Here is a 14,518-nt window from a genome sequence, read left to right on the forward strand (position 1 = left end):
CCTCACACTGGCCCATTCAGAAACCCCACTAATCCCTCCAACAGCACCACAGCGGACAAATCTACAGGGCAGAAAGGTCTCTTGCAGCCACCCAGATGTGTTTAGACCTGTCTGCAACTATCAAGTCATCAGAGAGAAGAGCTATGCTCAAGTTGACAAGGGCAGCCAAGAAGCAGGGATGTCCCACTGTGCCCAGTCTGACCCTACAACTCATGCACTGCCTTGGGAGGCTGGGGGGGCCATGGTCCCAAATGAGCCTCTGAATGGTCTGTGTGACTTCTGGGCACGTCATTTGGCCTCCTCCTCCTCCTCCTCTGTTTTGTGATGCCCAGCTGCAAAAAGCAACAACTTCCCCGGAAAAAAGCACGCGTGACAGAGGCAGCTCTGTGGTGGATTTTCCGGGGGAGAAAAAGCAAGTGGCTGGGTGAAAAGCAGAGTTGCGGAGGCCTGTGGAAGCACCCTGATGTGGGACTTCTCTGATATCTTGTACTGAGGTTGAACTTACAGTGCACCTTGTCCATCAGTGCAGGGCAGACACAACTTTGCATGTCTGTCTTCCTCTTTGTCAAACTGGGCTCGGGCGAGATAGCTGGTGAAAACATAACTAGGAGAGACTGACGGACAGGCTTGCAGAGCAATTGCATAAAACTTGCTTCTTTAAGAAAGCCAACACAGTCTATTGGCCTTTTCCATGAAGTCCTATGCAAACAGGGATCCTGATGCCTTCAAGGAGATTTTTCCCTTTTTGTGCTCAGAGGATGCAATAAGGCATTTACAGAAGCAATGTGTGCTCCTATGATACTGTAAGCAAGCAAAATCTTAAGTTGATTTGGTTATCACAGCACCCTCCAAGGAAGGAAAAGGATCTTGGTTGTAATCAAGGTGAAAGCTTGGTGTACAAAAAATAAATCCTTTGACATGTTACCTAGCTGAAAAAGCAGTGCATTTTGGTCATGTAACGACTCAGTGATGTTCACTCACCAGCAGTATTTATACACCCTGTAACTCAAGTCACATAACCCAACTATTAATATGTAAATTAGTGCTGGTCCACTGAACTCAGCTGTCCAAAGTCAGCTCCCAGCAGTGAGGAGGGTCCAACTTTGGTCTCAGCAAGCTGCCTATCTCCATCACTTTGCTTGGGATAGTTGCACCTATTCCCTGTGGTCAAAGAAAAGTAAGGATCAAAACTAACAGAGGTACATCTCCACTGTTAATCACTGAGTAAACCCTCAAAAAGATACCATCAGCACTGGACACTGAACAAAGCAGAGGCAGTAGAGCTCTGGGTGGTACTCAGGAAGCCACAGAGAGGAGAAGACTGATGTCTTCTCCCAGGAAGACAATGCTGTCTTCAAGGCACAACAAAGCACAAGGAGTGCTGGATGTGATCCTTGGTCTGCCAGTGATTGTTTGTCCTTGGGGATCTCAATTGTTCTTGGCCTCTGTAGGTAGAAATGATTGCTGTGTTTTTTCTAGCCCCAGTAGGGAAGTCCATGACAAGAGGCCCTGGTAGGACAAGAAAAAGCCAAAGATTTTCTGACAGCAACAACTCATAGTCCCAGGCCTCTGTCCCAAGGAAGGACAGTGTAGCCTGATGCAGAAGCGAGCATCTTTCTCTCTCAAAGTCACTAGTTCTACACACAGAACAAGAGCATCCACAAGTAAAACCTACTGTCCCAGCAACAAGTCCAGCTTAAGGTCCTGCCTTTGAAAACCCAGGGCTCAATCCTGCCAAATGCTAAAGCTTTCTACCAGAAGCTGAGAAGCTTAAGGATGTTGATTCCTGGGACTCGCATCCAGGTAAAGGCTGAATGGTTGAGCAAAGCACCCCTGAACCCTTCAGGTTTCCTTTCAGATCTGGCAGTGAGGCCAGCGTAGCTGATGCACCCAGCACTCCTGCCTCCACACTGAGCTCATGTGCATGCTTTACTGTGGAGCCAATGACCCCAGTGATAAATGGCCATGCTTTTCATTTCTGAGAGCAGAAAACTTCACGACTGCCATAAACCCACAATCTAGCAAAGCTTCTCCATGCAGCAAATCCAGACCCACCAATTGCTCAGTCTGATGTGCTGACCCCCAGCTGTGTATACCTACATAGTCCTATCAGGCCTGGATTTAGTCTTGGAGGACATCTACAACATTGTTTGCCTACTGGCCAGAATCATACTGCCAATACATATGCCTTTTTTGTGTTGGTTAACCATGACTATATGGCACCCACAGTGATAACTACCATTCCCTGTCCCTAATGGCAACCCAGAATATTTAGGAAGGCATGAGAGACTCATTTCGGCACCCAACATGCCCTGCAGAGGATTGAAGACTCAGCTCAGCACCCACATGCATCGAAACTAGAGTGACCCAGCAGATATATTTTCACTTTTTCCCAGATTCGGAAGCCTTGGAAGAAGGAATCATTAATGTGTTGCCTTGACTTTTTTGTGCTGACTCCTGCTCTTTTCTAAATATGCTGCTTATTTGGGAAAAAGATACATATCCACATCCACACAAAAAAACTGCCCCTGAACCTTTGAAGGAGTTTAGATTTGACTCTTGGCCAGGCCAAATCTGAAGGCCTTATTTACACCCAGAAATTATTTTGGTGTCCAAGGTTTTGTGAGTAAATCCAGCTCAGCTGGAAGGAGAATTTGAAGACCAACCAAATGGAAGCAAACTTTTGTAGAAATGACGAAAATATTTTCTTCTGGGCTGCCCTGGTTGCGAGCCTACCTGTCAGCCCTGAAGACAGGATGCTTTTGGAGACAGTGACCTTGTCCTCTGAATTCTTGGCCCAGTCCACCATGCCCCTCCAGCCTTTCATGGGGAAGGTGATGTCTGTTGCTGCATTAGCAGGCAGTTTGTGAATGCCGAGGACTAGAGAGAAGCAAGAAATAAAACCAGTAAGCAAAACCAGCTTAAATGAATTGAAAAGTGTTAAAAAACCCATTGGAGGCAATAGTGGGATATCGGATAGCAGAACAAGTGAGGCTGGATCTTGGTAGCTGTGGGAGTGATGACCTAAAGAGGATCTACAAAAAAGCTTTTGTAAAAAGAGAGGAACTTTTTACAAGGACATAAGGTGATAGAACAAGGGGCGATGGCTTTAAACTGAAAGAGGGGCGATTTAGATTAATTAAAAGGAAGAAATTCTTCACTACGAGGATGTTTTGGCACTGGAACAGGCTGCCCAGAGATGTTTTGGATGCCCCATCCCTCGAAGTGTTCAAGGCCAGATTGGATTGGGTTTTGGGCAGCCTGGTGTAGTGGACTAGTGCACCCCCCCTTTGGCAGTGGAGTTGGAACTAGATGATCTCTAAGGTCCCTTCCAACCCAAAGCATTCAATGATGACATTATTTTTTCTTCAGGTAATGTTTATACACGAAGAAAGACAAAACTAATTATTAAGGCTCATTCTTCTGTTCACTGAAAAGGACCTGCCTGTACTAAAACTGGCTGAAGAGAGGTCAGTCTATTCCAACATCCTGTCTCCAGGAATGGCCCATAGCAGCTGCTTAGAGAAGAAGTGTGAGAAAGAACAGAGCAAGACATCTCTTGGTCTGTCCTTTCAGCTTCCAGCAATCAGCAGGACTTCCTCAGCTAGTGGCTGTATCCAGACCATTAACTTTAACAGCAACCAATGGACCTCTCTTTTGTGCATTTTCCTAATCCCATCATGAACCCATCTGTACTTTTTGGCTTCTGAAACATCCTCTGGCAAGAGGTTCCATGCTGTGATTGTGCATACAGCATAAATCAAATACCGCCTGCTGTTTGCTTGCTGCCTGATCTCTTCACTGGCTGCTGTGAAGCTCTTGTGTTAAAAAAAAACAAAAAAAAAAACAACAACAACAAAAAAAAACCCAAAAAAACAAAAGGAAGCAATCACTTCTGCCCAATTCATCATCTGTTCTCCATTCATGTTTCTATAGATATCTCTCAGATCTCTCCATGGACATCTCTTCTCCATGCTGAAGACCTAAATTATTTGGAGAAAAGCCACCCTATATTTATGATCATCCATGTCTTTCCCTAAACCTCTTAATGTTCCACCACCTGCTGCCTTTCCCCATTTCCCTCCCCACAGCCCAGGCTACACATACTGCATAGTAATTACAGCTTGCTGGGATCTTTACCCAACATGGGAGGTGCAAATCAACTCACCCAGATTGTCCGTCACTTGGTAGGAATCCCGGAAATCTTTCATGCGAAAGCCGATGACATCAATGAAATCCTCCACAAGCCTGAACAACTCCCTGGCGTTTGGCCCTATCTGCAGAGAGATAAAATACTTGATAGCACAAATACTAATGAGCGCAGCATGCGTTTTTTTGAGGGCAAAGCTTTCTACCCTCACATGTATACTGGAAGCATATGCTGGATATAATGGAATATTATGGATCTGTGAAGAATGAAGACTGAGAAATCCTAAAAGGAATCCTATAAAAATAAATGATCTAGAAATAATAGGGAATTCAGACTGATAAAACTTAAGGTGGAGGGCAGTATCTCAAAGCAAAGGGAAATATCTGGAACTCTCTGGAGCAGAAGATAACCTATCCATCTCCTTTCCTTTACTGGGACTACCCTCATTACCAACAACTCCATCTGGACCAGGTAAGAGACACCTGATGTTCATTATTATCCTGCTCCTGCAGTTAATGTAAGAAAATACATGCTAGAACAGATGCTTAGCAGCCACGATTTAATGTACAGGGTGTTTCAAAAAGGTGGACCCACTTTCTTTCCAAGTCCATTGACTATTTGGCCCAACCTAGCCATCAACAAGTCAAAGGCATTTTCATTTGCACATCCAGAGACTTTATGCCAGAGAAAGAAGCTGTGTTCACGTTGTCGTATTGAAGCTTTGTCCTTTGTCAAACTCTGAGAGCCTTTCCCAAGGTTCAGACTTCGCTGACACTCAGCTGTTGTGATACTCTGCCTGAGAAACATAATTTGGGCTACTTCTGATGGCATAAATATGTTACCCACTGTAAGAGAGTCCACAAAACTTTATCTCCATGTAGTTAATTTTGCTATCATTCCACTGAAAGCAGCCACACTGAAGGACCACTATGGTCTAATGTCAAATCTCAGGTACCAAATCACATAAACCCATCCAGAAAAGTATCAAAGTCTGGTTTTGTGCTTTCCTGTTTTGCTGGCAGGATCTCACTCTCCAAATAACTACCTTGCTTCTTCTTGGGACCAGTGTGTCTTGGAGTTTCTTTGTCTTTTTTCTTTCCTGCTGTTCCTCCAGTGACAAAAATATTTACAATAATTCTTCTTCATCTGTATTTTGCCAGGCTAACACAAGGCTGTTAAACAATAACTAGTTTTCCAGTGACAGATTTCATAAAAGATAATCCACCTGAAATGAGTTGTGCTGACTACCTGTCTTTTCCTCAAAGCGCATTTGCCTACAGGGGCTTAGCAAATACCACGAGAGTCTGAAGAAAAGCAGTTCAGCTCCTTACGTCTCTTCTTTTCCTTTAACAACACTTTCAGAGTGCTTTCAGTTCCTCAGGAAAATCCAGACCTCCTGAGGTGGCTGAGCAGAGCTGAAGGGACAGCTAGGGACAAACAGGACAGCAGGATGGGATGGAGACAGAAGAAAGGTGAGGGTATGACCAAAGGAGCACAGGAGTGGCTATGAATGTCTCTCGGTCTATCTGAAGGAAGCTTGATAAGACTTAAACTGTATCAGGATCAAATAAAAAAGTCCAGCCAGAACAAAATATGTGCACATCTGCTCGAGGCAAACCTGCCTTAGCATGTGGGTTGGACTAGATGGTCTCCAGAGGTCGCTTCCAACCCCAACCATTCTGTGATAGGAAGAGAAGCGAGTGAAGAAGGTATTTTTAACAGCCTACTTTTACATTCTGTTACAGTTGGAAATCACAAGGTCAAATTAACTGCAGGGTACACTGACCATTGTCTTTCAGCATTTTATCATACAATGGCCAACACTATCTCCACAAAAACAAAACAAAACAAAACAGAACAAAACCAAAAAAACAAACAACATGATAGTCCTTCTCTCAATACTTTTTTTGGTTCTTTTGGTTTTACTTTATTTTCCTTGAATAACATCTTCGCCTGAGGGGCCACAGGGCACTGGGATATGAGACTGCAATGAAGTTGGCTTTACTTTTAGTGAACAAACAGGGAACCAAAGACCTTGTTTTAAAGGAACTGGTTAATCTTGTGAAATGCAGGGCATAAGTTTGATCCAGCAGCTTTTAGGGAGAAGGACAAAGACTGCTGGAACCTCCAGCTCATGGAGATTTCTGTGTTCCAAAGTCGTGGTGCTGATCTGTTATTTCAGTCCCCACTAAAAATACATACCAGGCAAACATTGACCCTGTGATGGTTGCCTGGTAGTTCCAGTATAGGTTATGGCGATGCTGGCAGCAGGCAGGGCCATGTCTATTTATAGGTGCAAAAAGCAGATTGTACAGGGAAAGATGGTGAGAACAAATTGCCCAGAGAGAAAGATGCAGCTGTTTTTTAAGGGGATCAACAGGGTTTCCCTGTCGTCATGACAACTTGACATTCTCCTCTGCTCTGTGCTGAAATACCTACACATGTGCATGCTTGAAACTGAGTTTTTAGTCACAGACTCACAGGATCACAGAATTGTGGAGTTTGAAAGGGACCTTGGAGGTCATTTGATCCAACCTGTTTGCTCAGGCAGAGCCATCTACAGCTGTTTGCCCAAAACCATGTCTAGATGGTCCATGTCCAGATGGTCCCTTACTTCACCTGGAACCAGACTATGTCATTCTCTTCCAAATGAAATGGGAAACCATGAGACTCCAGGGAAAAAAAAAAAAAAAAAAAAGACAGATTTGTGAGGCTGCTCATCTCCTGGCAGAGTTCCTGTTGCATGAAGGAACTGTATTCAGGTCCATGTCTAATGTTCTGGACTGCCAATAATTGTGCCAGCACTGGTATTAAGAGGGTTTTTGTTGTTGTTGTTTGTTTTATTTGTTTGTTTGTTTGTTTTCCCAGAGGAATTCCCTGTTTGAGTATAAACGGACTCCAGGGTTGTTTTTTGTGTTAGGTGATTTCTCTTGATTGTTTGATAGTTCCAGACCTTTGCAAGGAATTTTGTAGCAGCAGTAGGTGGTTAAAAAGGAGCTGTCATATTTTGATACAGACCTCTGGGTACCTTCCACAGGACTAATCTCTCACAGAGGCTGAGTTATGTTCCTTGTCTGGGTTATTTTCCAAGGTGAGGTGGAGTTGAGCTTGTGTTTCTTTTCTAAGATAGAGTAATAAGGAATGAACGTAGAAGCAACAAATGCTAACATGAGCTCATCCAATAGAGCTGTTTGTCTGAGGCAGAATTAATTCACTCTGATGTGATCCCCAAAGGTTGTAGTAAGATGACAACACCAAAAAACCCAAGGGTCACCAAAGGAATGGGAAAGGGGCAAGGAATAGGTTTCACACAAGAGAGTTCAACTGGGGCAGAAGAAACAAAGGACAAATAAAACATAGATAGAAAAACAAACAATACCTTGCCCTGATACACAAGGATTTAACCATGGAATTATTCAGCAGGATCCCCAACCTTGAGAGGAGAGAAACAACTGAACCCTTGGTCAGTTCATGCTGAGCTGAATCAGAGGCCCAAATCTAAACCAAGCCTGACATCTGAGATCTATCCAAAATTTGGTATTCACCACCAAAAACCCCACTGTTCTTCATGCAGAGAGTCTGGCTTAATCCTGAGATCCTGTGGCTCACTGGATTACTCCATAAATATAGCACTAAGCTCACTCACATGACCAGTTGCATGGATTGGCTGATTGTCAGTCAACTCCGAAGCTGACCACAGCCAATCCATGTCTGGATTGTCCATCTCTTTCATTAAAAGGATTTATCCAAGGAGAACAACATTGGTGGATGGAAGTATTTTGTGGTCTGTGGTTGAATCAAATACATGTTGTACACAATACATCATGAAAAGGAACAGCTAGGAGGTCATGTAGGTGCTTGGAAATTCTCCTTGTCATGGATTAAGCCTATTCTGAAAACCTATCTTGTTTCAAGGAAGGTGCTGAAGGTTCATACCAGCTGAGCTTCCTCCCATTTGTCTCGGTTTTCCTCTGATAAAAGATTGCTGATGATCTGGACAAAGTTCTGGAGAAGAAAGACAAAAGAGGAAAAAACAGGTGTTTAGCCAAATGTAGCCCAGGTTAAGAAGGACACAGTGATGAGCAAGGAACATGTGAGAATCAACCATGCTCCAAGAAGGTTCTCATAGTCCCATTCTCAAAGGGTCCCACAAGTCTCTGCCCCCAAGGATGTTAACAGCAAAACAAGTTACAGTAAGGCCTTTTTCCCAAAGCCTTCACTTAGACTACTCGGTCTTCTGAGGCACTGGATTTGGAATATATCTTGTATCCACTACTGAAGTTCTTTAAGAACAGATTAGGTAGATGTCTGTCGGGAACTGGTTACAAACAGATGAACTTGCCTTGTATAAATCCCTTCCTATCCTGTTTTCTACTATTTCTGTTATTTACAGCATAACAAAACTTTATGATCATCTTTTCTCTGTGACTAGGCAAGAGAAGCAGTAATGGATCAAGAGGGAGCTATGCATGGTAGTATCATTGCAGCACACTATGAGAAGGAAGGAGGTATTTCAAGACCATCGATTTTTTTCTCTAGTTTTACCACCCACTGCAGATCCTGTAGGATCAGATTAATGTTTCAAGTCATGTGCTGATATCCTATCCCAAGTGTATATCTTGTAGCCACTCTGCATGCAACCACTGAAAGTAAAACCCTGGGATGAGAAGTCATCAAGATATTTACCCACGTCAACATCCAGATACCTGATACCAGAGGATCGTCCAACCTCTAGTCATTAGAGTTCCATCCCTTCCAAATAACGTTCTCATATCAATTAGACTCCACAGTAATGTGCTATCAGGTTGAAATAGTTCAGAATGACTTTGGTTTTCAAGCTCTTACTTTATAAGACAGGGAGAACCACTTTGAAAGGAGAGTTTGTTAACACACAAAGACATTCCACTTGGGCAGAAGATACTCCTGTTTTTCATCAGCATCGTAGCAGCTACAAAGGAGACAATCAAACCTTGAGCCCCGTGCATGCACACACACCTGTAACCTAGCCTTGGTCTCCAGTATATGCATCTCAGCTTACCTGCACGTCCCCAGAAGTTGGGCTATGATAAGCCCTACGGAAGATCTCTGTCATGTTCCTGAGTACATCGATGGTGGACAGCAAGTCCCCACTGTAGCTGGTCCCATCCTGAGAGATTTCCACAAGGTTTTGGAGCACTTCTGACAGCCCATCTCCCATCAACCCACGCTGAGCTTTGGAAAGATGTTCCCTGGTCTGAGAAACAGAAGGAAACATGACAAACACTTTAGTGACAGTCAAAGTCAAGTTAATGAGCTCAGTGAAGGAATTGCTGGGGGGAGGTTTCTGACCTTCCTTGTAATTCAGAGTGCAGATTAGATGAATGTGACAATCTTTGCTGGCCTGAGAGCTTGTGATATTTATAAAATGGTAGGAGAGCAGAGCGGAATTTTTTGTATGCCCACAAAGAAAAGGTTGTGTACAGGTTCAGAAAAGATTATTCTACTACACAGATGTTATTCTGTTCCTAACCCAAGGCCAGCTAACAGAAGATTTTTGCCCCAAAACCTTGTTTTCTTATAACCAGTTTGGAACTACTTTAGGAAAGACTATATCTCATCCTGAACAAGAGAGGGCCATTCTCATAAAGGCAATGCCTTTTTAAAGCAAGTTACAGGAGGTCAGCAGAAATTCACCGTAACGATGATTTTAAGACTAATGAAAAGTAAGTGGCTTATTTAAAAGTGATACAATCAGGGAGATTCTTACAGATAATGTGACAACAAAGACCTGGTAGGACCTGGATTCTGCCAACCTAGATATTAAAATACCAAGTGAGGACCCAAGTGCTCATGTATCACAAGTTAAGAGGACAAAACCAGAAAGAGAAAAGTCAAGCAGAGCTGGCATCTCCCTTTCATGTGAAAATCTTGCTTTCCTCCTTTTTTTAAATACAGCTGTGTAAGAAGCATTTGAGGAGATCCAAAACCTTGTGAGCTGAGAAGCTGGTCTGCCTTACCATCATTTGTATGTTCCTGTAATCAATAGAAACACACTTGATGTATGTTGGAGGCTCCCAATAAGCTATTCCTTCTTCATCTAAAATGCATCTTCGAAGGATCAGCCCTGGAAGAGGAAAGAAATGGATATGGGAGTGGGGACAGCAGGATGAACATCCAAGTACCTTCATGGAGGCCACCCAGACCTGGTCAATGCACCCATATAGTCACACCTACCAGCCAAAAGGGCAACAGGGGAATCTGCAGATACCTGAACAACATTTGCGAGCATGTAGGAGAGATTATTTTTATTTTCTTTTCCTGCATTTTCTTATGGAGGGGCAGGACAGCAAAAGGAATGAAGACAATACCTAAGAGATAGAACACAGCTAGTCACAGTGAAAGAAGGTTTTGTCTATCCTGGAGGGTAGCTTTCCTCCTGGCTCAGGAAGTCACACGAGCCTCCCCAGGTGGCATGGTCTGGTACTTGCAACTAAACCAGCCGCAGTGGCTTGTGCTGCCTACACAGTCTCAAGAAGAATAAATATCCAACAGTACCATCTTTACATCAGCTGAAAAATTCTGAAAGCCGCTTGCAGTCCTCCCCCAGGCCTCTCCTTAACTTCAGCCTACAGTGAGTTTTGCGGTGGTAATCACACTCTTTTGTGATGCAGAGGAATAGACATATCAGCAAGGAGGAAGGGGAGATGGATCACATTGCTCAAGCAATTATGCTGCCATTTGGGGAGTCTCCAAGGAGCAGACTTTGCTGTGTCTACAATCCCATTGTTACTGCTAAATGATTCAGTGATCTTGCTATAGACACAGCCCTCCTTCTAGACTAGCATTTGGGATGACACTGACTGTCCCAGGTTGTGTGAGTCAAAGAGAGCTGTGGGGTTTGTCTCTGTCTGACAACCTCACTCAAACAAACTAAAACCTCTATATTCATTACAGACACTGCTGCCCCCATTTCCGTTCCTGCCTGAGAGTGAGGAACATGCAATTCAGGACAAGCTCCACCACCAGCATGTCTCCTGAGTCTTCTCTGCACTGCCTTCCACTCCTTGGGGTACATGTGGCCACAGCCAACAACAGATAACGCCTGGGTGCTCAGATCTTATCACTTTACACCATCATGGTCAGACCAGCAACCGGAGCACTTGAATATAAGTGTAGAGAGATGCTATGGTTTTTAAGAAAGAGAGGAAAGCACCTAAGTGTGAGTGGACAACACAATTCAGATTTCCAACTTTCAGATAGCAGCTTCTTTTATGGACAGTGGAGAGAAATGTAATGCTCAAATATAGAGGACTAACAAATCTCTGCCTGCTTTTGCAGAGCTATTTGTAGATACTGGGTAGCACACACCATAGTAATCCTTAATTACAAAGTTGTCCTAGGACTAGGCAGTAGATGGATGGGGCATGACCTCATATTCTCAAGTATGAACCAAGAAGTTCTTGTTAAATAATGAAGGAGCACAGAAACCCAGGGAGAACTAAGACAGCTCTGAGTGAAGGGAGGGAAGTCCATTTGCTTGTCCTGTCCTCCCACAACCAGGTTCTCCTCATCTAGGAAGCAAAGGATGAAGGGTGCTCTGAGGGTGGACCAACTACCTGACCAAAGCATGCAATCATCCTTACCGGTGGCATTACGAGGACAGCGGACAGCTGCGGCATCCCCAGCGGGTGTCTCTTTCCAAACTACAGAACCAAGACTTTCCTCGTCACAGATTTCATGAGGCTCTGAAGGGAAGGAAAAACTGCATTGGTAAAGTCTTCTAATTAGGAGGGACATGTAAAACACAGTGGAAAGAGGAAACATAGGAGTGTGGTCTGGAAGGAATAGCAGTGTGGTATGAGCCAGGAGGATTGGAGATGAACACTGAAGCTGCTTCGCCCATGCCTCCAGACAAAGCCACTTAACCTCTCCAGAATTTTCTCTGGAGATCTGAGCACCAACATGAAGGATTCGCATCAGCAGCTCATTTCCAAACACTGCTACGGAGCCCAGGAGACTGCATAAATATGTTTTGCGACATCATAGAATAAGTTCTTCAGAAGGTTTTCAGATGCTTCTGTCAATGGGTGGAGCTGAGCTGTCCCCAGAGTCAGTGGGACATGGGCAAAAAAATTCACCATAGGAGAGCTTTGTGCCAAGAAACTCATTATGGGCAGCATGTAAAAGGGGGGCAGCCCTGAGGATTATTTTAAAGCTATTTATTACTCTTGAGGGTGAGGCAGAGAAAAAACTTGATTTAATGATTTTCGATCACAGCTTTTATTCATCAAGAATTAAAAACTACCAATAAAAAGGAAGTAGAGTGCATGCCTGCAACTGGTCAAGACAGGCAGCTACAAAATCGAAGCCAGTCAACCATGGAACCTGGAAGCTGCCATGCAGGAAGATGCTGCCCATACCAGGGTCCAGTGGTGTCAGTAGAGACATGCCAAGATTGTAGGGAAAATGTTCATCTGCCATAAGAAAAGACTGGGAACTTGAGTTTTGATGTTGCTTTCAAGAGAGTTGCAGGGTAGTGATGGCCCTGAAGGCTTCCTCTACAAAGGATAGTTCAATGGACATGCTTGCATAGACCGTTTCAGCACCTTCACCATGTTGCGAATGCTTCACAATGGACATACCCCACTGCTACTCTGGAGCTACCCAGAGCACCAACGTGGCTATGGGAAAGGCTCAAACTTTAGATTATGGGCATGGCAAGTCCTACTTCTTTGAAGTACTCATACAATACACAAGAAGCTGAATACACATCATTGCTCCTGGAGTTACACTGCAACACTCCGTGGCTTCAACCTCAGCTGCAGTTCAAAGATAGATTCCTCCTCAGTAGACACTGGTAATGAGCAACTTATGCTCTCTGCTTGGAAACAGATGCTCCTTCTCCTGTTTTAAAATTCCCTTTTGAGTAATCTCTATTGTAAGGAAATCCCAGAGGGCAGGCGGGACCCCTGCTGTGCTCTGCACATATGCAGAAAAAGTCCCTGTGCCAAAAGCTTATGACTTCTGTAGGTAAGGTAGAATATAGGTAGAAAAGAGTCAGTTTTATTTCCAATCTGTTGACATGAAGCTATAAGACAGCAAAATTAAGACACCCAGTTGTGATTGTGGCAGAGCAGGGAGATGAATGCAAAACTCCTGCCTCCTGGACTGGCGCTTTGGTCACAATCACAGATTCTCCACATCAAACTGTGGTTCGAAAGAGGGTTTGGGGTGTGGAGTGAGAAGGGTCTTGCATCCTTGTCTACAAAACAACAGAGCACATCAAAAAGCAGAGGGAGCATGTTCACATCTGCCCTCCCCATTCTCCTCCTCTGACCTGTCAAACCTTCCCGGTCTCACCACCCCTGCAGTCTCCCTGGGGACCGCTGAGGGATGCTGTGGATCAGAGATGCTCATTAGAAATACACTGATTGTCTGGTGTTGTCTTGCCAGTGAGTGCAGAAGCAATTCCCAGGCCAGGAGAGACTCATTTAATCCTTTTTATTTCTTTTTTTTTTTTTTTTTTTTTCCCCCTCCTTTTTTTTTTTTTTTTTCCTCTTTTTGATATTGCTTCATAACAAACTCTTTTTTACCAGAGTAACCTATTAGCACTGGGAGATTTTAATAACTAACCCAATTAAGTTCAATTCTTCTGTTCATATCAAATCATGCTGGCATTTGATACTTTCTCGAGAACAAATTGAGCGGGTTTATTTTTAGCTTCTGATGACTCCCCGCCTTTTTTTCCTTCCCCTGCAAATTAACAACTGCAACGAGACCCTTCTGGTTTTGAACCCTAGCAGGGCTCAATCTCTGAGACATGCCTTTTCCTTTTGAGCACTGTGCAGGCATCAACCCCTGCAGAAAGAGAATAAAAGATTGAGCTTGTTCTGCCAGGGCCCCAGCTGGCACACACTGAAGCTGAACTAAATCTGCATCACTCTGTAGACACCACCAGACAACCCGGTGCTAAGATTTTCTATGGTGAGGGAGAGCTTTGTGGTTGAGTTAAAGGAGACTCTGACACACCACTGCTAATTGAGAGGCACAGCTTGTAAAGAGAGGTGATGCCTTTTATTAAAGCGTAGCTGGAAAGAATGAATATGTTCTCTCAAGCACACAACCTCTTGCTCTGTTATCTTCCAGCTAAATGGGCTGAAACTTCCATGCTGAAGTGCTTTGGCTTTCATCTTTGTCTTCAGGAGTTTGTAAGGGAGTCTGAGGGTCAGCTGTCCTCAATGTGGCAGATCCGTCCCCAAAAACATTGGCACCAAAATAGATACTGCTGTGCCGAGCTCCACCTTGTCTTTCAGGGAGATGCTTCTTTTTGCTAGGACCACCAGGATGCTGCTGTGAGAATCTCTCCTGTCTCTCCCTGTGATATTCTGA

At 44.0% G+C, this 14,518-nt stretch overlaps 1 protein-coding gene across 1 annotated transcript in view; it reads right to left on the reverse strand.

Annotated features, from left to right (window-relative positions):
- The window catches only part of ADGRB1 (adhesion G protein-coupled receptor B1), a gene marked incomplete at its 5' end in the record, with an annotated part of 209,848 nt that overhangs the window by 123,428 nt on the left and 71,902 nt on the right, over positions 1-14,518 (reverse strand). Inside the window, 6 exons of the mRNA XM_080338844.1 lie at positions 2,737-2,880; positions 4,169-4,277; positions 8,087-8,155; positions 9,189-9,383; positions 10,147-10,253; positions 11,773-11,874. Coding sequence (XP_080194970.1) covers positions 2,737-2,880; positions 4,169-4,277; positions 8,087-8,155; positions 9,189-9,383; positions 10,147-10,253; positions 11,773-11,874 — 726 coding nt within the window. The remainder of the gene's footprint in view (positions 1-2,736; positions 2,881-4,168; positions 4,278-8,086; positions 8,156-9,188; positions 9,384-10,146; positions 10,254-11,772; positions 11,875-14,518) is intronic.

This window comes from Nesoenas mayeri (assembly GCF_963082525.1).
Source record: "Nesoenas mayeri genome assembly, chromosome: 2".
Lineage (NCBI taxonomy): Eukaryota > Metazoa > Chordata > Aves > Columbiformes > Columbidae > Nesoenas > Nesoenas mayeri.